General features: G+C 43.9%; 2 protein-coding genes across 2 annotated transcripts; both read right to left on the reverse strand.

The window, feature by feature from the left end:
* Nucleotides 1-284: 284 nt before the first annotated feature.
* Nucleotides 285-3,988, reverse strand: LOC127306173 (pyruvate dehydrogenase E1 component subunit alpha-1, mitochondrial). The gene is made up of 8 exons (XM_051336789.1): nt 3,256-3,988; nt 3,074-3,153; nt 2,427-2,504; nt 1,451-1,546; nt 1,291-1,362; nt 1,102-1,155; nt 943-1,008; nt 285-609 (listed from the first exon to the last, which is right to left on the reverse strand). Exons 1-8 carry the CDS (start codon nt 3,938-3,940, stop codon nt 565-567), a joined length of 1,176 nt encoding a protein of 391 aa, XP_051192749.1. The 5' UTR covers nt 3,941-3,988; the 3' UTR covers nt 285-564.
* A 1,185-nt stretch (nt 3,989-5,173) lies between these two features.
* LOC127306172 (E2F transcription factor-like E2FF) lies at nt 5,174-9,022 on the reverse strand. Its single transcript, XM_051336788.2, has 10 exons — nt 8,580-9,022; nt 8,377-8,497; nt 8,205-8,282; nt 8,000-8,065; nt 7,768-7,894; nt 7,614-7,681; nt 7,453-7,525; nt 7,296-7,357; nt 6,795-7,206; nt 5,174-5,544 (listed from the first exon to the last, which is right to left on the reverse strand). The coding sequence occupies exons 1-10, from the start codon at nt 8,762-8,764 to the stop codon at nt 5,432-5,434; spliced, it is 1,305 nt and encodes a 434-aa protein (XP_051192748.1). The 5' UTR covers nt 8,765-9,022; the 3' UTR covers nt 5,174-5,431.
* Between the last annotated feature and the right edge of the window lie 13,979 nt (nt 9,023-23,001).

Below are 23,001 nucleotides of genomic sequence, written 5' to 3' on the forward strand. Positions count from 1 at the left end.
CTGGACTGTCATAAGAATGCAATTTTGCCACGTAATCTCAAAGGGGCAGTGTGCCCACATGTCGCCTCTTAATCAGCCCGCCAAAAAGCCATGACACCCCTATACTCGACAAGTATGCAGGACCTGTATATAGACATCCAGAACACTACGTGTAAAACAACACTATTGGACTAAGTATTTGCTGATGAACATGATATTTTGCGAAGGTAAATTACTACATTGCATAGAGGTGCAAAGGCAACTGGTTGCCTGCCAAGCATAATATGCAAGTAAAACTTGCAACAGGAGCAAACTTTTAGTTTTCCACCTCATGATTTTGCAAACAGAAGCAATTATGTGGGACAAATCACTGGCCTCAATACAAAGCCAACCAGCAGTTGTTAAAATGAATTGCAGAAAAGAAAAGAAAAACAAATAATGAGCAGATCCTCCTGACATCGCATCTCTATACAGGTTCGTTTTGCAACAAAAACTGCCAGCAATGCCCAAGGGTTTTGTTCAGCAATACTTATTTTTCCTCGGTATCTCCTCCTATATTAGAAGAGTGTCCTTCAGGTTGGCGACCTATGGGAGTGTAGCTCTCAACTCCTTTCTGTCCGCGCCAAATGACTGCATCATCCAAGAGTGTGTTAGAACTGGTTCATCTCCTCGAATGTTCAGAGTGCAACTATGGTTCAACTAGTACATAATCTAGTACACGGTGCTTTCAAGAAGTGGTGAAATTGACAGTTTCATCTAAACTCGAAAAAAAATAACTCTTATCGATACTGTATAGTTTACTACAAATACAATTGAAAAGAAACAAGATATTAGATTAAAATTCCACATCACAAGATAAAGCCGCGACTATCAGTTTGACAAGTCCAGAATCAATTAAGATAATATAAATATGGTGAATTCACTTCTGAAGAGGCTAAAATAAAAGATTAGACATCAACTAACCTCCACGCCGAAACCCTTGACATATACATTCGTAAAGAGCTCAGAAACATCAGGCATAGGACTTTCCTGAAGATATTCAAAGATGCATATTGTAAGGAGAAAAAAAAGCATACTCAATTCAAAGTGGTCTAAAAGAAAATGTCCAAATGCAATGGTAACCTTGGCTTTAGCAATGGCAGTATCGACTTCTTTCCTAATTTCTTTCTCCATGTCCTGAGAAGAAAACATAGATCTATAATAAGAACAAGAACATTCCTCTGAATGAAATAGTAATACAGTATGTATGAACCTCAATGAAAACCAGATGCACAGTAAACATGCTTGACATTTTTCAACAGAATCTCATACCTTGAGCTCAGCAGGGGTTGCTAGGTCATGAGCCAAGAGCAACTTTCTAACTCTTTCAATTGGATCACGCTCCTGTTGGGACCATAAAAATAATTGTCTGAAATAAATACATTTGGCACAACCACTTAACCTTGAACTAAAAAGGTCACGACATTCCAACCTGTCTGACACCTGAGATCTCATCCCTGGTACGGTAAGTGCTTCCCGGGTCAGACATAGAGTGGCCGTGGTATCTGTAGGTGTCCATTTCAAGAACCTAAATGGTAGGAATTTTATTAGTACCCAGCATTCAGTGGTAACAATATCTCTCCACACCCAAAACCATTATAAAATCATAGTATTCATTACTAACAATTAATAGCAGGTAGACTAATATGGAAACAATCGCGGCCATATATAAAATGACTGTAACTGTAAGTGAAGTGAAGCAGCAAAGAGATTTAACCATCCACACTCAACTATGTTCAGCTCATGACCATGCATTATTAGCAAGTTAGTAATGAAAAGTATCCTCAGCAGACAGTATAAATTGAAGTTAGCATCGTGTCAATCATTGTTCAAAGATGTAACAATCAGGACATAAGCTGGTGTGTATTATTTTCATATTTTACATGTGAACAGGGTAAATTAGCAGAAATTGGCATTGCCCAAACATGCAGATTTGGGGATCTGGTAACAGAACAATCTTAAGAGTTTCAATGGGAAAGAATAGAAGGCAAACAAAGATGGAATCCCTGTGTTAGATGGATTGATCATCAATGAATATATAACCTATGTTCATCACATCAGCTGCCAAATCACAATCAACAATAGATCGTTACATATAATTAGAGTAACCTACTCTAGCATGCAATCAATTGATAGACCAAATTCTTGGAGATATCGAACAGAATTTTAATGTCAGGAAAGATCCAACGCCTTTGTTAGGCATAGCAGATTTTCAGGAGAAAATGTGAGTGCAGCTCAATAAAGTTAATATAGTCTTGCAAACCTAACCAAGAAATACAAAAGAATAGCCACAGCCTAGTAGCACCACTGACCCAACGAAGCTAGGTAAACCCCTGACAAACCATCAAGCGCTCTGATATTCATGATACTTAAAATTACAGAAGAAGCAAATATTCTTGTGTACTCACAATTGGGCCGTTTGCAATGGCATGCTCCTTTGCAAATTTGCACGCCTGCTTCACAGCAAGAACATCCATTCCGTCGACCTACAACAGACATAGTTTGATGATGTCAGTAGGAAATACTAAGTATGTGAGACATGAGCCTATAGCTTAAAACAGAAGCAATTCACAAATAGGAGGAAAAGATAACAGGCTTCAAAGTATAGCTTAACTCATAATGGACAATAAGCCAGAGGAGAGAAATGGTACTCCTAAGAACACAACAGTGTAGCTTCAGTTTGTAAACATATTAACTCAGGACAGATTAAAGTTGCCTTTAGGGAGCAATAGTAAATTATTGAAGACATTGCTTCCTGTGCATGTTTTAACAGCTAATCATCATGTGCTATAAAATACCATACTGAACAGTTTATATCCTTCAATCAAGTAATGCGCTCTTCTTAATTTACATGTTTTAATAGCTAATCATGTGCTGCTAAAATACCATACTGAACAGTTTACATCATTCAATCAAGTAACAGCCTCTTCTGCAACTTAAAAAACAGATACGGAGAGGTCAAACCATCCCCACGAAAAAGCAAACAAACATACCGCACAGAAATAAAATTCATGCACGATTATGAGCAATAGGAACAAGAGGATTTTGAAATTACCTTCAATCCAGGCACATAGTCTCCACGCTTGTAGTATGAGGGGCTCTTGGCGGCCCTCCACTCAGCGGTTCCCATCCCATCTGCATATATCAGAAACCAGATCGCATCACATCAGAAACAGGTACAATCGCGATGCAATCCCAAATACAATTGGTAACTATATAATAGGCGGAGGAACTTACAATGGTTGTTCTCGCAGACCAGAATGGCGGGCAGCTTCCATAGGGCGGAAATATTGAGCGCCTCGAAGAGCTGGCCCTGGTTGGCGGCCCCGTCGCCGTATAGCGCGAAGGATACGCTGTCCTCCTTCCTGTACTTCTGCGCGAAGGCGAGTCCGCATCCGAGGGGCACCTGGGCGCCGACGATCCCGTGGCCGCCGTAGAAGTTTGCGTCCTTCTTGTAGAAATGCATGGATCCGCCCTTTCCGCGCGAGCATCCGACCTGGCGGCCCATGAGCTCGGCGAAGGCGGTGACGAGGTCGCCGCCGCGGGAGAGGTAGATGCAGTGGTCGCGGTAGGCGGTGATGATGGAGTCCTTGCGGGTGATGGCGGCCTCCATGCCGACGGTGACGGCCTCCTGGCCGTCGTAGAGGTGGCAGAAGCCGCGGATGAGCTTGGCCTTGTAGAGCGAGTCGGCGGCGATCTCCATGCGGCGCATGAGGGACATGTCGCGGAAGAAGGCGACGAGCTCGGCGGGGGTGGTGGCGACGTCGCGCGAGGGCGGGTCGACGATGTGGGCCGTGAAGGGCATGGAGGTCTCGATGGTGAGCGGCGCCGTGGAGTCGGAGATCGGGCGCGCCGCCGCCATGAGGGCCGCGCAGGGGGCGCGCGCCGCGGGGACGCGGCGGAGGAGCGCGGCCGCGGCCATGGCTAGGGTTCCGGGGCGGAGGCGGGCCGGGGTGGGTGGGAGGTGGGAGAGATAAAAGGAAAGGGAGAGATTATTCTTGTGCGGAATTGTGGTTGCCTCCTTATTAAGGGGAGGAGACGGTTGCAGGAGAGAAAGAGGATGGTGGGTTGGTGTTGGGTGGGCTTGGCGGGCCGGCGGCGGGATCTGGTACGGCCCTGATCGTGCAACGCGATTCTATTGGTTAAGCCCAGATTTGACTTGTATAAAAAAATCACAACATTGATTAAGATAATGCGGAAATTAGGAGACGACAACTGCGTCCCAGTTTTTTTAGACCGTTCTTTTAAATAAAAGATTGAGAAGAATCTAAAAAATCGAAATTTAAGAGCCGTGCCATGACGCATACAGTAGGCATAAATTATTCTGCAGTTCAGAACGTCCTTTAAGTTCAGCCAATAATTTGGTTATTGCAGTGCCGCTGTCATGACGTTGGGAATATTTTGGGTTTAGTTATTGGGAAGACAAAGCTAAACCAACCAATCCTCTCCACCATAAACAAGTGGAGCAACCCTGGCAATGGCCAGGGGGCAGTTCAATAACTTGCCTCCATCAACCATCACTTTCATGCCTGGTTCAGCATTGTCCACATCAAGCAGAGACAACTTACCAGTTCTCACAACATAAATTCCTTTTTTTAATGAAACAATTACAGGCTTCAGGTATGCTGTATGCAAACCTTCCTATAGCACCTACCCCGCAAATACTAGGATTTGATTCCTTACAGTTTGCTTGAACTGGAAAATTACAAGCCTGCAAGGATGCAGTTCGGTGTTTTGACTAGTGCTTAACTTGACAAGCCTTCAGTTTGCTTAACTTCAGAAGTGTGTTTCATAAGTAAGATGAGGTCATCCAGTTCTATCCACACAAAAAATAAAGCTGGATACTGTTTTTATGTACCTGAACCAAAATTTTCCATGTCAGTTGATTGACGGCCAAAAAGGTACGCACAAAACATAAGGTAATGATACGATCCAAGCAGTCAGAATATTGTGGTCAGCAGCTTTACGATGCAGAAAACTGAATACTGTTTTTATCCAGATTGTATGTCAAAATAAATACAACTGATTACTGTTTTTATGTACATGTAACTGAATCAGAACATTCATGTCAGCTGGCAGTCGCCAAATCAATACACGCATAGAGAATGCTACGATCCAAGCATTCAGAACAGTGTGGTCAGAAGAAGATTCAGAATGCAGAGAGGTAAGCACGCTTGTAGGTGCAAGAATGAACAGTACACAAAAGTTACAGATTGACAATGAGAAAATGTTTCCCTCCCTCTCCTGACTATGAAGGCCTAAAGATTGCCTGCATTGAGCAAATACAATGAACTCTAGGCCTAAGTCATCTATTTGTTTCCTCTCCTCTTCTATTTTGACAAATTGTACAGGCCGAATCCCAAGCAACGCACTAAGAACTGCTGTGCTTGAGTTTATGGTGTTCCTACAAAAATTAGTTGTTAGCAGGCTTCCCGAGATGTTGCTGCATGATGCTGCTACCCTGTGAAAATTCTGAGTACCAGGACTTCCATGCATCCACATAATGAGCGAAAAGGTCACCAAGTTCTGCATTCAGAAAATTGCGGAAGAAACTGTGAGTTTCACTGATCCGATGCCAGAAAGTTCAAGCAATTGAATTATATGAATATGTCAACTGTAGGCTTTTCTTTGTTGAGAAATTCTCGAAAGAGGCCAGGCCTTTGCAATTCATTGAGAAAAATAGAATTGGCCAATAAATGCTGTAGGTCATTCCATTATGTTTACAGACAGCTTGCATTTAAGAAACAAATAATTTCCTTCCAGAGAGCCCATATACTACACTATTTCTATGAGTCCAATCTGAATTCCAAGCTGGTGTACAGAGGTACACTCATCTTTCGTGGTGGAAAATATTCAGAGAAAACTAGTCCTTGCATGGACCAAGTCTAGTAACCAATACCACCAAAATATTGCAGAACCTAGTATGTGTAACAATTATAGTAATATTGCAGAACCTAGTATGAGTGTGACAATTACAGTATCATCCCAAATGACAAATACGGCATTAGTTAGGATCATTATTTGGGAGGTTGATTTTGAATCCAGAAATCAAAAGAAAAACGTTTTCCTATAAGAAATTAATATCCACGGCGACAATTTGATAGACGTCTCATTATTTAAAAGGGTGCAACTTTTGACAAGGAACAGAAACCATATAAAAGAAGTGCTAATATTATGTTCACATAACTTGCTTTTAAGAAGCAAAGAATTACCTTCCAGAGAGCTCATGTGCTATACTATTTCTACGAATCCAATCAGAAATGGTTTAATAGCTATGGTATTCATATATATATATATATGTACAGAGCTATACACATCTTTCGTGCTGGAAATTATTCAGAGGACAACTACTACTTGCATAGAAAGTCTACTAACCAACACCAACTAAATATTGCAGAACCTAGTATGACTGTGACAATTATAGTAATATTGCAGAACCTAGTATGACTGCGACAATTATAGTAGCATTGGTTACTGTTAGTATCATTATTTGAAAGGTCGCTTTTGAATACCATGTTTTACTTTCTATGACATCTTTCTGTTCCCAAATTATGAATGCCACAATCAAAGGTGTATCAGGTCATATTCGGTAGACGTCACTCCCGCTAGATTGCTAGTAACAGCGTAATTCCTACTTTTAGCATAATAAAATCAAGCATTTTCCTATGAGAAATTAATATTTGCGGCAACAAAGTGATAGACTTTTCATTATTTAAAATGGCACAACTCTTGACAAGGAACAAAACCATAAAAAAGAAGTGCTCATAAATACCCACCTTGGTTCTGGTACTGTGGTTGGAAAGAATCAGCGAGGCTCTCCCAGTCCTGGGCACCCTTCTTTTGTCCAGCATTCTTACAATCATCAGGCTCCTGTTTTCTTGCACAGGAAGGGTGGAAAGGCCCATAAACAAAACCACTCTTGTTAGCCTGCCTGAGCTGCCCCTGCACGGCCACCTTGTAGGTATTCAAGATATCTCCGCCACCCTGCGCCAGCTTTGCTTTCTTCTGGATTGCTGAACCCAGTTTGCTTCTGTTTATGTCAATGTTAGTGAGTTCAGTCCCAAATGCTCTCTTGTTGGACAGAGTCTTCCTTGCTGGGGAGACAGCTACTGTGACACCATATTCTGCTTTTGATTTCCCATCCATGCCCAACCACCGGAATGCAGGCTTCCTTGTGTCCACTTGTGTCTGAATGACAAGATTCAAGAACATAGATTCAGAAACATTGCTTATAATTGAAGTGCAGCTGACTTGTCAGTAATTTTATTACAGCCTACCTTCTCAATGAGTTTCAATGAAGACAGCACATTGGCAATGTCATACAACCTCCTGACTTTAGCTGCGCCACAAAACAATTACAGGAATTAGCTTTGTTTTGCTTAATTTCCATAGTTGTACCACTGCAGAATCATATAGGGAAATGTCAGTACTAACTTCTCATATTGGACTCGTCGTGGCCTTCTCCGAGGAGGAGCTTTGCAGCTTCATCAAGTGAGATCGTGTTAACCTGCTCAATGCACAGATTTCAAACAATGAGCACAGTCCCACAAACCATAAACCTTCAAAACAGAAACATGGAAATGCAGATGTCCCACCTCCATGGTGAGGAACAGCTTCACGAAATTTTGCGTGAGCAACCCAAGAGACTTCTCCTTCCTATGATCTGAACATAAAACAGCAAAGCTCTAAGCCTGACATGACAAAAAAGTGACTAAACACATCAACATTACAACAGAGAAGCTGTTATACCAGATCGAAGGTGGCAGCGAGGTGCATCGGGCTTGTCAGAAGGGTTGTCAACAGTCTGGCTCAGCTTCTCGCTCTCGGTGTCGCCCTCCGGATCGGCCAGCTTATCATCGTCTTCGTCGTCCGACAGCTTCACGACATCGAATGGAACAGGGAACAGCATTGTCAGGAACTACATTCTGGATTAATGCCGCATGGACAGGTTCAAATACAGGATGCGGATAAGAAATCATACATTAGCAGCAGAGTGCTCCACCAGCTGCAGAGGGGCCAAGCCAGACTTCTCGCTCAATGCCCTCTCCTGATGAGCAAATAAAGGGAGGCCAAAAAAAGCATAATTGAGACGGGTTACATTGCCAGTTCTTGGTTGGATTCATTCCCATGGTTGGATTGTCAATTATGGGCTTATGGCATGGAAAACTGGAAATGCGGATGCAAACCTTGAGTTCTCGCAGCGCCATGGGGACCCCGCCGAAGCCTATCCAGGAGTAGCGGTTCTTGGCCTTCCTGACAAGAATCTGTTCGCGCGGGGTGACGGAGCAGAAAAGAGTCAAAACCCCATCGAGGTAGACAGACCAAGAACGGGCGGAAAAGAAGAAAGAAAGAACTGACCCCGATGCTCTCGAGCACGTTGACGATGTCGTAGATCCGGCGCCGCTCGACGCCGAGGCGCCGGGCCGCGTCGTCCAGCCCGATGGAGTCCACGTCGTCCCGGTCGTACAGGGCCACGAAGCTGCAGACACCCCCAAGAATTCGGTGAGGAAGGGATCTCGTTTGGAATCCGGTGAGGCGAGGGATGGATGGATCCCACTCACTTGGAGCAGAGCAGGCCGAGCGACTTCTGCTTGCGGCTGTAGGCGTGGTGGCGCAGCTTCCCGTCGTGGGCGAACAGCTGCAGCGGATGGGGGAAAGAGAGACGCAGCGCCGGTGGCGGCGTCGTGTCCGCGGCCGCCGACGCCGCGGCGGCCTGCTGGGCCGTGAGAGAGGATGACGCGTCCATCGGCGCCGATCCGCGCGCGGGGAGAGACGCAGGATCTGCGTCGCGTGCGCGGTGCGGGTATCGGGATCGGAGGAGGGAATTCCGGCGGTGTTTATAGATGTGGAAGATCTGCCCCGCGGGGCTGGTGGGTGAGGGAGGGAGCGCCGGCCGTTGAAGCGAATCCGAGGTGCTCGAATTGGCGCGGCGGCGGTGGACTCCCCCGCTTTTGAAAATTTCCTGTGCGCTCCTCCGCTCCGCTCCTGTGCGGTGCGGCGGTGCGGCGCGTGGTTCGTTCGCTTCGGGTTCAAATTTAAGCGGCTGTCGCGCGCGGCTTTGGGTGTGCGGTGGTGTCGTGTGGGGCCAGCGGACGGAAATGGCCTCGTGGTCTGGGGATGTTTTACGCGGTGCGGCAGCGGAGATCGGGGCACTTTGGGCATTTGCGAGAGGCTCAGTGCGAGCGTATGGCACGTGCGGTGGGAGCGTGATTTGTGGCCGACTTGGCTTGCCTGGATGCAATTTCCTGCCGCGCGTAGCACAGGTGCGTGCTGTGATGGCAAGTTGTTTTATTGCAAACAATTTCTATTTCGTATCAATTGTGAAGCAAAATCTCCAGGGCGTTTGGTTGCCTAGAAATCGCGTTTCAACAAATTCAACGGTTACATCATGTTTGCCGAATACGATCGTCTCCTACCCATCTTGGTGAGCTTACCGAGTTCACCATATATACCCACAAGATGTTTGATGCAATAGGAAATGATAGGACGACAAATATAGATCACATAATCAGCAAGCCTAGCATACGGATAATAGTTCTAGCAGCGGATAATAGTGTTGCGCCACAAGTTCACGAACAACAGCTCGTAATGCAGCATAAGTTCATCAATCGAGGGGTACGTAGATACCACCTCGGAAAATATACAGACGTGACATCACTGCAGATCAGACCTAGCTACTCCCAAAATATACATCTAGGATGTGATGTTCATCGTCATCAACAGAACAAGCACGACAAGAAGCATCCAATGCTCGGGCTCCTCAGAGGTAATACTTCGTCAGGAAGGTGGTGAACTCGGCCATACTGTCAGTAGAGGTCATCGCAAGATATCTTTTTGCATGTGCCTTTTGGATCCATGAGGTGGCTCGGAGCATGGTGGACCATGAAAGGAGTGAGCGGAGCAGCTGGACCAGGTCGACGTAGATCTTCTTCATATGGGCATATTTCTCTATGGGCTTGTTGATGAGATCCACGTCCCTAGGACGAGTCTGGTATGATGAGGTTACTTAGTTCTTCCTCATGTGCAAGCTAACAACATCCATCATAAATTACTTAGTGAATGAAGTGCAGGAAAAGGTGCAATGTGCTAACCTTGATGTAGGCATAGTATGCATCATCGTCCATCATGATAGGTGATGTCTTCTCCGCCCAACGCACCCCCTCCAGCATTTTTAGCATGCATACATGAACCCACCTTCCTCTCCAGTGCATCAAATGGTTGTAGAGCTGATCGACACCAACCTCACGGCCAGGTGAACTTCAGAGCATCCTCTACAATCGCTTTCAGGTCATGGTTCCTGAAGAACTGCACTCCGATCGCCCCTTCCTTGACCAACTCGCACACCCGATTTAGCCATATCATAGTGTTCTTCTTCCTAATAGGGTTGTACCTATCAGGCACAGGAATGTACCGAAGTGGCTGAGCCAGAGGCCGCGTCCTATACAGACATCAAAGTAGCAAAGTGCAAGAATGATGGTAAGAAAGATATTTGTTTCACACTTACAAGCTCTCGGGGCAACATCATTGACAATGGTAAGCAAGAAAGCATGTTAAGAAGCTTCATTGAAGTACCAAACACCTTGTGTGCACACAGTTTGAACATAAGATAGTACTAATCTTCTGTATCTGCTGCCATGTATAAGTGCATAGCTGGTACAAGGACAAGTTGTACACATTGTAGAACCAATCCTCTTACCAACTATCGCTCTTATATGTGGACGGCGTAGCTTAGAAGAATGCAGAAACAGAACCCCCACTCGAAATCTTAGGAACGAACTCTAGGCTTACAGATCGAAGTAAGAACTAAGCAAAACTACTTTACTCTTACAGATCGAAGCAAGAACTTACAAATACAAGCATAATCTTAGGAGAAGTACTCTACAAGTACAGATCGAAGCAACAAACTAAGCAAAACTATTTTAGGTCATACGGATCCAAGCAAGAAGTAAGCAAAGTTACAAGATCGAACCAAGAACTCTCTATCCGTACAGATACCACCTACTTTAGTGCAGATCTAAGATAGGGTTGGGATGTACTCATGGTGATCTAGCAGTTAGACTCGGCGGAGGAAGACGGTAACATGTCGGCCAGGCGTAGGAGGATGAACTGTCGCGACGGAGGTTCACCGGCTTGAGAAGAGACCGTCCCTTACCTTGGTGGCCGGCGAACAACTATGGAAGGAGAGCTAAAAATGGGGGAAATGGTGGCGCGGCTTCGGAAGGTGAGGTTGGGAGGTGTAAATAGAGGGGAATATCTGCGGGTGGTGAGCGAATTTCTCCTACCGTATTTTCCCTGGCGTGCGCGGGCTCCTCCCATCCCTCCCTCACATTAGGGCGACACATTTTTGCCCCATGAAGCGCGGGACGAGGCTGCATCGCAAGAAATGGCTGAATCAAGTATTCCCCCTCATACAACTTTTCGAGTTTCGTTAAACTTTGTGTGATGCAGAAAATCTTTCTCCTGTGGGCATCCAAATGCCCTTTTTCATCTCCACGCATGCGTGAAATTACCATTGTTACCAACCAAACATGCCCAGAGTTTACGTGATGCCCGCGGCCTGCATGTGTTCCGTTGTCCGCCCCCACGCCCAAATAAGCTACAACTATTTCGACTACTAATGGTCCCTAGAAAAACATTTGAACACCTATGGCCTCTGTGGATCACGAACAGTGATGAACCTAGCCTATTTTACTAGGGTGGAGCAGGTCTAATTTAGGCTAGCTTTTTCTCATTTTTCTTATTTTCCTATAAATAATATATTGGCTAGGCCAAATCTTAGGGTGGGGCTTCCACCCTGCTGGCTCCACCACTCCTCACGCCAGTATAAACGGCGCGATATGCCTACTTAAAAAGGTCAAATGTCGAGGCAGGTTTTGCGCTATATTCTATTTAACCATGGTTTACCTAAGTCAATGCCTTTTTATTCATTATATATATAATGCAGTACTTCTCACTTGTAAACGCAGTGCTCTCCACTTGTCAAAACCACATGATAGCTCATTAGCTCAGTTGGGTTCCCTATTTCATGTCCCAACGGGATGTTTTGGGATCGACTCCCGCTTCTCCCTATCTTTTAGTTTTCTTCCTTCAATTTTTTTCTAAATAGGAAAAATAAAGGTAGGCATCTCAATCGAATTTATGACCACTAAGGCCTACCTTTTCAGATTTTATGACGGATTCTTTATTTGGTGGAGAGATTATATTTTCAAACTGTGTTGTAATCCATGTGCCTCTAATCCATACATGTTTTTCACTTATGAGTAAATCCCCATTTTACTAAGGGCATAAGATGAATTGGCTATGATTTCCATATAATATGCAATGTGTATTTGGCCAAGTTTTTATCTTTCATGGGGTTCTATGATGGTTTATGCGAACATCGACTGCATATTACTTCACCTATATGGGCTCATAGGGTTGCACTTTGATGTAACGATGAGGGTTGGAAGGGATAGAATGACAAAAACCGTCTTCCAATACTTCGACTTGCATTAGAGGGTTTTATGTCTTAATGATTCATATCCTTGCTCATGAAAATGGCTCTAGAATACATCATAGGGGTATATTTGCTCATATCTACGGTGCACCTAATTTAGGCTCCACCCTAAGCACTGCAAGAAAAGTTTCCATTGGCGACGAATTTCAAGTGCAACTGTGGTTGTTGATTCACCATCCCCGACAACTTTTGCTCTTTGCGTAGTGCATCTCAAAACTATTTTTCCTTGTTTTTGAGGCTATCTAGCACCACAAAATCGCGAAAAAACGTCGCGCATGGTGACCCGGCATGTGGTGCATGATGAATTTCCGGGTGCGCCGGCCAAGTCAACACGCAAATCCGAACCCCTAGGGTTGTAGTGCCTAGATGGTAGCGTCTCTAGCGCTATTTCTTTCCAATTGCGCCCTCTCGTTCACGTTGTCCGATCGAGATGTTTACCCTGCTAGCTCATGGGTCCTGCATGTCATCCTCTCCAAAAGATAAATGTTTCCATTCTTGGATTTTTTTTACCCCCTAATTATTGGCTAATTGACCTTTTCTTTCGATTCCCTGTTGCTTTCAAACTGTTGAGGCCGTTGTTGCAAAATGGGACCCACATGTCATCCTCTTTGTACAATAAAACTTTCTGTTTTTGAATTTTTTTGGCACTTGATATTTGACCACTTGGCTTTTTCTCTCGATCTCCTTCCGATTTGTTAACGTTGAGGACGCTGCTGATAGATTAGTCCCACATGTCAGCCTGTCTGAACTATAAATGTTTTATTTTCTAGGATTTATTTTTGACCCCCAATTTCGGGCTACTTGCCTTTTTCTTTGGTTCTCCTACCGCCTTTGAAACTTTGGAGGCGCTGCAGGCTCAATCCCACATCTCATCCTCTCTCAACGATAAATCTTTCCTTTTTTGGATTTTTTTTCACCAGTGATTTCTGGGTACTTCATTTTTTTCTTTCGATTCCCTGCCGTCTTTTTAACGTTGAGGATGCTGCTGCAAAATGGGTCCCACATGTCATTTTCTCTAAATGATAAATGTTTCTTTCTTGGATTTTTTCACTCGTGGTTTCTAGCAAATTGAGTTTTTTTCGATCCCTTGCGGCTTTGTTAAGGTTGAGGTGGTTGTTGGCTCATGAGACTCATATGTCAGCCTTTATGTGCCCCTGATGACGTGGGTATTACCCTTCGGGTAACCGACATTGCCCTATCCTATGCAATCTAACTGGAGGCCCATGAAGGTACTCGATGGCAAGGCGGGCCACTTGGATGGCGCAGCAGAAGATTCCTTGGCGGACAAGATAAGGAAGGAGCCGAACAAGGAAAGTTTAGAGCTAGGACTATTGTAAACCTAGTCGTACTCGGTTAGACCTCTTGAGACCTGGCTCCTATATAAAGGCCAGGAGAGGGGCTGCCGAGGGACACGATCAATCTTAGCAATCTTAGTCACCAAAAGTCTAGAGCTAGGTCGCCGCAGCACTTAGCCTCTCGACGAGATCTCAGCCGAACCCTTCGGCACCCCATTGTAACCCAATATTTTCATAATCAAGATCAGACAGGCAGGACGTAAGGGTTTTACCTCATCGAGGGCCCCGAACCTGGGTAAGTCGCTCTCCCCGCTTGTCTGTGAACCGATGTCTCGTGTCAGCCTACAGGATTCCATCAACCCTAAGCACCAATCGAAGGGCATTGCCGAGGAGTACCCTCGACAATTGGCGCCATCCGTGGGGACCCTGTCGGCACAAGATCGGTCATCGACAGATCCAGTCATGTCATCGGTAGCTTCATCGACACCGTCATCGCCAAGTCTTGGAAGCCCGATTCGCTTCGGCTCCTATGTATTCACCCCGCACAACGACTCGTCTCGCTTGACCTTTCCTGATCTACAAGGAAACATGGAGATGACCTTCGGCAGCGTCCACTCACTACAAGTGTAAGGGTACATTGCCCCTATGTGTGGTATTGGTAATTAATGACAACCCCTATGGACTAATGTTTTCATTGAGTTTATATGAAGGAATATTCCATAGGTACTACTTGCTCTCCATGTGTTGGATTCAAGTATGGATGCCATGAAGATAAAGGTATATCTTGTGTATTGGCATCAAGATCATCGGTATGAAGATATATATATGTGATATGATCAATAAGAAGAAATGAAGATGGAGTTCTTATGTGGGACTCAATATTAGCCATGCTCTATCTTATGTGAGTATGTGAAGATACAAGGTTGAGTTGGGCAAGTTCAAGATGAGCGTCTCAAGTGAATCACATACTTGAAGCTTGCCGTCCATTTGATGATAATGGACTCGTGAAGATGTGCATCAATGGAGCTTTCCCATCATAGTGTATGGGGGAGCATTTGTGAGTCGTCACGAAGCAACATTGGTCAAGAGAGGCATTCCGGCTTGAGTGAAGCTTGAAGAGTTATCATCAAGATCAAGCGGGATGCGCAAGGCAAAGGTATGGCCTTGCTAGGTTTTCCTTTTACCAGTCTCAAGGTGGATGTTGGGAGACCGGATTATAGGATAGATAGCCGCACTATTAAGAGGGGCTTTCGGTTGAGTAACTTGATCACATCGTCTTAGGGAGCTCAACCCCTTGCATACTTTGCATATCCTTATTGCTTCTTGGTGTTTCTCTATGTGAGGTTCTTGAGCTTGTTGCTAGCTTTACAACAAGCCCAAGTTCATCGAAAACGGAGTTCGCATGCATCTTCTATTGCATTTTCGAGGTTGGGTGATTTTACCGGTTATTCATGATATAAGGTTCTACCCTTTTATATTCATGATAAAATCCCCTCCTACAATTTCTTGAGTTTGCACTTTCTATTGGATGACATTTGTTATTATCTTTCCAATGCAATTTGTTTCATGTCAATCGGAGTTCGGGAGCAATAGTTATTAAAGAAAAGGTAAAAGAGAAAAAGAAAAAGAAAAGAAAAAAAGGGGGGAGGCGGCCGGTTGCCGCCCGGCCTGCCGGGCCGCACGCCGGCCCACCCGGTCGACCGGGCGGCCACCGGCCCATGCGCCGGCCAGCCCAGCCAGCACTCGGTCCGACCGGATCAGAATCGGGCCGCCGCCCCATACGGCCCGCTTCCACTCCGCGCCGCCCACGCGCCGCCTTCGCGCGGCCGCTCGCCCTCACGCGTCGCGCCGCGCCCGCCGGGCCGCATCTCTCCCCGCGCGGCCCACTCGCCCGCACCGGCTGGGCCGCCTAACCCGCCGCGCGGCCTGCCTCCTGTCCGGTCACGTATCCGGTTCGGCCGGCTCTGTCTGCTGGCCGATCCGGCTCCAGCCCGGCGACGTTCGACCGACTGGGCCGATTTTTAGAGCCGTTTTCTGCCCGTTTTTCTTGTCTTTTTCCTCCCAACAGTTTTATTTGCTCCCATGCTATAAATAGCTCTTCTTCCACCTTGAGCAACTAGTTCTTCCCATTCTCTCACCTCCATTGTTGCTATTTGAAGAACTTGCTCTCCCCCTTGATTCCTCCAACCATTCTTGCTCATATTTGAGGATTTGAGAGAGGAGATCTAGATCTACACTTCCACCAAATCATTTCTTCTCTAAGTGAGGGAATCTCTTGGGATCTAGATCTTGGAGTCTTTGGTTGACTTTCCCCCTTGTTCTTCCTCTCCAATCTCATCCTAGCATTCGTTGCTTTGGTGGGATTTGAGTGTGAAGGACTTGAACACCTCCGGTGTTCTTGCTTTGCATCATTGCATAGTGTTGAGCTCTCCACCACGATTTGTTCGAGTGAGAGACCGTGAGCTTGTTACTCTTGGAGGGTGACCTCCTAGTTGGCTTGGTGATTGGTGCTCCGGTGATCTCTTCAAGAAGATTGTGAAGAGGCCCGGGCTTCTCCTTCGTGGAGCTTGTGAAGTGGTTGTGGAGCTTGCCATCTCCGGAGCGGAGGAAAAGCTAACCATAAGGAAAGGGCCATTATCCTTCGTGGGTGTGGTTCGGAGAATAGGGTGAGCCTTCGTGGCGCGGGGAATCCTTCGTGGGACCTCCACTCCTCCAAACGTGACGTACCTTGTTGCAAAGCAAGGGAACACGGGAATACATCCTCGTCTCCGCGTGCCTCGGTTATTTCTATACCCGAGCTCTCTTTCCTTGTGATAGCCATCGTGCTTGAAGTACATATATCTTGCTATCACTTGTGCTACATATATCTTGTGCCTATCTTGCTTAGCTCTAGTTGCTATTGTTACACTTAGTTGAGCTTAGCATATTTAGGGTTTGTGCTTGTAAACTAAACGATAGTTTAATTCCGCATTCATACAAGACAAATCCGCAAGAGTTTGTAATTGCCTATTCACCCCCCCTCTAGGCGACATCTCGATCTTTCAATTGGTATCAGAGCAAGGTCTCTCCTTGTTTAAGGCTTCACCGCCTTGAGAGTAAAGATGTCGGCTAGTATAGTGCACAACGACACAATTGTCTTTAATGGCACAAATTATCTTTTGTGGAGAAATTGCTTGCTTTGTAAGCTTCGGACCTTGTGTCCACATATAGAGCAATTTCTAGATGTCGGTTTTTCTCCTCCGATGGATTCTCAAAATCTATCTTTAGAGGATGAGAAAAACTTACATCTTGAAGCTCAAGTATCTAATGAGCTTTTATTCTCTTTGAGACCCGATTTTCGTAGGTTCTTGATATATATAAAGCGAAAATCATCTCATGAGATGTGGATCAAGCTTAAGGAAATGTTTGGTGGATCCACTTCTCAATTGGTTGGTGGTGACTCCGAGGAGCTCTCTTCCCCTTCACATCATGAAGAGCTCCAAGTTGCTTCCACCTCCGGTCGTGATGAGTTATCATCTTCTTTCACTTCACCAACGTGTAGCAAGACACGAGGTAATGATATGGTGAGTGGTGAGGAAAATTGCAATGTTGATATTGTGCTCAATAATGATGATTCTTCATCTCTATCCCATTGTAATGCTTCCTCTTTGGACTTAAACACATCTAGCATTGAAAATGAACTACATGCTTGTGTTGATAGTCCTTGCATATCATGTGTAAATCGCTTACATAGATCTCATGAAGATATGCTTACCTTGTCTTGTTCCCATAATCAAAATGCTTCTATTTCCTCTAGTTGGTTGTTGACTAACAATGTAGAGGAAACCGAACACTCTATGGATCAAGACACGACTTCAAATGAGGATTCAAGAATATCTTCATCTTCATCCTCCGGTTTGCACATGTGCCTTATGGCAAAAGGATCAAAGGTATCTCCTACTTTGACTCCTAACACATCCTCTAATGATGAGAATGATGATGATGATGATGATAATGATGAAGAATATAATACCTTGGTGCATAATATGGCAATAGTATATGCTTCTCTTCATGGTAATAATGAAGCTCGTGCTAATCTCGAACACTCTATGGATACTTTGAATAAATATAGGGAAACCATAGTGGAGTTGGAGTCCCATGTTGAAAATGAGGAAATGAGATTCACTCTCCTCAAGCATGAGCTAAAAGATGAGAAGCATACTAATTTTATGCTTACACAAAAAATTGAATCCTATGAGCTTGAAAATGAAAAATCTATTGATGATGCTTGTGCTACTAACTCTAATTCTTGTGAAGCATCGACCTTAAGGGAGAACTTGAGTTGCTAACTAGCAATTATAGGGAATTGGAAGAAAGTCATAAAAGGCTCTCAAGCTCTCATGATGATCTTCTAATTTCCTCTGATGGGCTAAAGTTAGCTCATGAGGCAAGTATCACTAAGGTAACATCTTGTGAGCCTCATATGGATGTTAGCACAATCTCTACTACAAATGCTATATTGCCATGTGCTAGTTCTTGTAATCCATCTAGTCAAACTAGTGATACACCTTGTGTTGGATTACTTGCTTTGCCTTGTTGCTCCAACAATGAAGCTTCTACTTCCTCTAGTACTTGTATTTCTACTAACCATGTAGAGGAAATAAAAGAGCTCGAGGCCCAAGTCCTTTCTTTGAAGAAAGACTTAGAAAAGCGTCATGAAGGGAAATCCGCACTTGACAAGATGCTAAGTGTGCAACAATCCCCCAATGACAAGAGTGGACTTGGATTCAACTCCAATAACAAGAACAAGTCCAAGAGCAAGAGCAACAAGAATAAGGGCCAAGATAAAGTCAATGATCCGTCCAAGTTGGTTTGCTTCAAGTGCAAGGTTGAAGGGCATCATGTTAGATCATGCCCATTGAAGAAGAAGCACTTGAGTGAGAAACAACAAGGGAAACGGCCACAAGGTCAAGGTCAAGCTCATGCTCGACCTCAAGTTGAAGATAGGCCACTTCCCAAGAAGAATCAAGATAATGTTCCCCAAGAGAAGAAATCAATAAAGAAGAGAAAGGGGAACACTTGCTACTTATGCCGTGAGAAGGGGCACTTTGCTTCTTCTTGCTTAGGTGGTACCTTATCTAACCCTATAATTGTTGATGATGATTATTCTCTAGGGAAGGATAAGGATGGCAATGTGTTTGCCAAGTTTGTTGGAACTCAAAGTGGTTTCAAGAAAAGAACCATTTGGGTTGCCAAGCCTATTGTGACTAATCTCTTAGGACCCAACTTGGTTGGGGACCAACAATCTCAAACTTGATCAATAGGTACAAGTGGAGGTCATTGGAGACTTGGCTACTTCATGAAGAATTAAGGGATCTTCATATATTACACTTTTACCAAGCCAAGTCATATGGATTATCATCTATATCTTATATCCAATGTACCTCTTTGCGGTAACTTGTACTTCAACTCCTCATGTTTATTGTAAGTTACTTGCCCCTTTGCATGTTTGGTTTTGTACCAAATATGTGTATGTATGTGTTGTGTCTTACTTGCCTATCTTGTGTATTCAAGTATGTTTGTTTGACTCATCATATACTTGTGTATTGTTTTGAGTCTAATGCATCTTGATGATATCTTATTTGGCTCTCTTTGAAGTGATTAATGGAACATCCCATTTTGGGGGAGTGATATGCTTTGTGCATTTCTCTTCCTTTAAAATGTGTGTACATAGGTACCACCACTTAGTATTGATATTGCAAGATTATCTAGTCACTATGTGGTGTGTCATACTCATGAGGAATTCAAATTCTAAAATATCCATTAATCATCTCTAGTTGAATTTTAGTTGACTCTTATTTAGAAGAAATGACTTATCACATTATGGGGGAGTAATATGTTTTGTACATATCACAAGCCTAGAAAATGTGAACATATGAGGTTATGCCACTTAGAGTTGATGCTCTTAATTATCTTGTTCCTAGGTGGCATGTTTGCTCAAACAAGCTCCACTTGTAGTAAAAAGATTTTATTGCTCATCTTTTGGTTCTTGTTTGAATATGAAATTCTTGGTGCGGTTTTTCCTCAAATACATATCTCTATATCTTATTTGGGACACCGTTTGCTTCAAGTTATTCTAATCATTGCCGTGCGTGATTGTGTGACTAGTTGAAGTTATCAAGAATCTTCATCCGTGCATAGTGCATAATTCTATATACTTATCCTATGCCTTTTATTGTGAAGTTGATCCTTACTATCATTGTACATACTCCACCGGAAATCATTTCCAATATAATCATTGTCTTTGACAATTGATAACCTTGTATGTGGTTGAATTTTTGGATCATCTTCACCTTGGATTGTTTCTTACTTTCTTATTTTATTTCCAAGAAATCTTTGTTGCTCCCATATGTCTTCCTTGTCCCTTTGAAAAATCTTTTGATAAATCCTCTTGATTCATATTAAGTGTTTGTTTTGGAATACATAGCTTTTCTTTACGGTACATCGTGCCATTGTGAAAAGTGAGGGTTTCGTTTATTTGTTCGAACCTTGCTCTTTTGGGGAGTTTTGCTATCTCATTCCCTCTTCTATGCTTTATTTGTTGAATGAGATAAATCTTTGATCATGTTTGCTTTATTTCATCCTTTTATGCTCAATGGTCTCTTCTTAGTTCATTTGTTGAACTTTGTTGAACAAGTCTTTTGAGATTTGCTTCTTAGATATAATTTGGACAACAAATTTGTTTTGTAACACCTCTATACCTTATTTGATTCTTTTGGTGTTTTGTCCAAAGTATATCTTTCTTGGATCTTTAAAAGTGTTGGTGCATGCTTATATGTAATTTGTTTATACTTGTAGCATGCTTGCTTTCTTTTGATTCATTATGTAGGATATACTCCATCAAATCCTAAATGGCTAAGATGTGCATGAAATTCAAATTTCATCTAAAAATGCACATGTTTATATGGAGTGTGTCCTATATATTGTGGTTAGTCTAACCATGTTGGACCCAATAAGTTTGGGGACCAAGATGTACTTGAATAATGTTTTAGGTACATTGGAGATGCAATGGAGGCTTGTCTCATCTATAAGGAAGGTGTTGTCACCATATGAGGATTGGAGTCAAGCTAGGATGATCGATGAACTCTTATCTACTACATCAAGCCATTGCTATCTCGGTAACAAGTATCCTATTCATGCATTCTCATATAGCATCCAACCTCTTGTAGGTTGTATCTTGGCATGAAGTTATTTATTTCAAAAAAAATAATATATATTGCGGTTCTTGAAAACTCATTTTTAAAGTAAAACTTTTTATTGTACATTTGAGTAATTTAAGAAGATGCATATGTTGGGAATATATATACATCATGTTTATGATTCACCTACCCAAATATGTGTAGGATAACGTTGCATAGAAAACAAAAATTTTCCTACCGCGAACACGCAATCCAAGCCAAGATGCAATCTAGAAGACGGTAGCAACGAGGGGGTATCGAGTCTCACCCTTGAAGAGATTCCAAAGCCTACAAGAGGAGGCTCTTGTTGCTGCGGTAGATGATCACTTGCCGCTTGCAAAAGCGCGTAGAAGATCTTGATCACGATCGGTTCCGGCGCCACGAACGGGCAGCACCTCCGTACTCGGTCACACGTTCGGTTGTTGATGAAGACGACGTCCACCTCCCGTTCCAGCGGGCAGCGGAAGTAGTAGCTCCTCTTGAATCCAACAGCACGACGGCGTGGTGTCGGTGGTGGTGGAGAAGTCCGGCGGAGCTTCGCTAAGCTACGCGGGAGATATGGAGGAGAGGGGGGCGGCTAGGGTTTGGGAGGGGGTGGCCGGCCACTTCAAGGGGGGCGGCCAGCTTGTGGTCTTGGGGTGGCCGGCCCCCTCCCTTGGCCCCTCATTATATAGGTGAATCCCCAAGTGTTGGTGTCCAAGTCTTCGAATAAGACCCGAACCAAAAACCTTCCATAAGAGGGGGAAACCTAGCCAAGCTAGGACTCCCACCAAAGGTGGGAGTTCCACCTCCCATATGGGGGGGTGGCCGGCCCCCTAAGGGGGAGTCCACTTTGGACTCCTCCCCCACTAGGGTTGGCCGGCCATGGAGGTGGAGTCCCATGTGGACTCCACCTTCCTTGGTGGTTTCTTCCGGACTTTTCTAGAACCTTCTAGAACCTTCCATAGAACCTTCCGCGACATTTTAATTCACATAAAATGACATCCTATATATGAATCTTATTCTCCGACCATTCCGAACTCCTCGTGATGTCCGGATCTCATCCGGACTCCGAACAAATATTCGAACTCCATTCCATATTCAAGTACTACCATTTCAACATCCAACTTTAAGTGTGTCACCCTACGGTTCGTGAACTATGCGGACATGGTTAAGTACTCACTCCGACCAATAACCAATAGCGGGATCTGGAGATCCATAATGGCTCCCACATATTCAACGATGACTTTAGTGATCGAATGAACCATTCACATACAATACCAATTCCCTTTGTCTCACGATATTTTACTTGTCCGAGGTTTGATCTTCGGTATCACTCTATACCTTGTTCAACCTCGTCTCCTGACAAGTACTCTTTACTCGTACCGTGGTATGTGGTCTCTTATGAACTCATTCATATGCTTGCAAGACATTAGACGACATTCCACCGAGAGGGCCCAGAGTATATCTATCCGTCATCGGGATGGACAAATCCCACTGTTGATCCATATGCCTCAACTCATACTTTCCGGATACTTAATCCCACCTTTATAACCACCCATTTACGCAGTGGTGTTTGGTGTAATCAAAGTACCTTTCCGGTATAAGTGATTTATATGATCTCATGGTCATAAGGATTAGGTAACTATGTATTGAAAGCTTATAGCAAATAACTTAATGACGAGATCTTATGCTACGCTTAATTGGGTGTGTCCATTACATCATTCATACAATGACATAACCTTGTTATTAATAACATCCAATGTTCATGATTATGAAACTAATCATCTATTAATCAACAAGCTAGTTTAAGAGGCATACTAGGGACTTCTTGTTTGTCTACATATCACACATGTACTAATGTTTCGGTTAATACAATTATAGCATGATATATAAACATTTATCATAAACATAAAGATATAAATAATAACCACTTTATTATTGCCTCTAGGGCATATCTCCTTCAGTCTCCCACTTGCACTAGAGTCAATAATCT

This window comes from Lolium perenne, chromosome 6 (genome assembly GCF_019359855.2).
Source record: "Lolium perenne isolate Kyuss_39 chromosome 6, Kyuss_2.0, whole genome shotgun sequence".
NCBI lineage: Eukaryota > Viridiplantae > Streptophyta > Magnoliopsida > Poales > Poaceae > Lolium > Lolium perenne.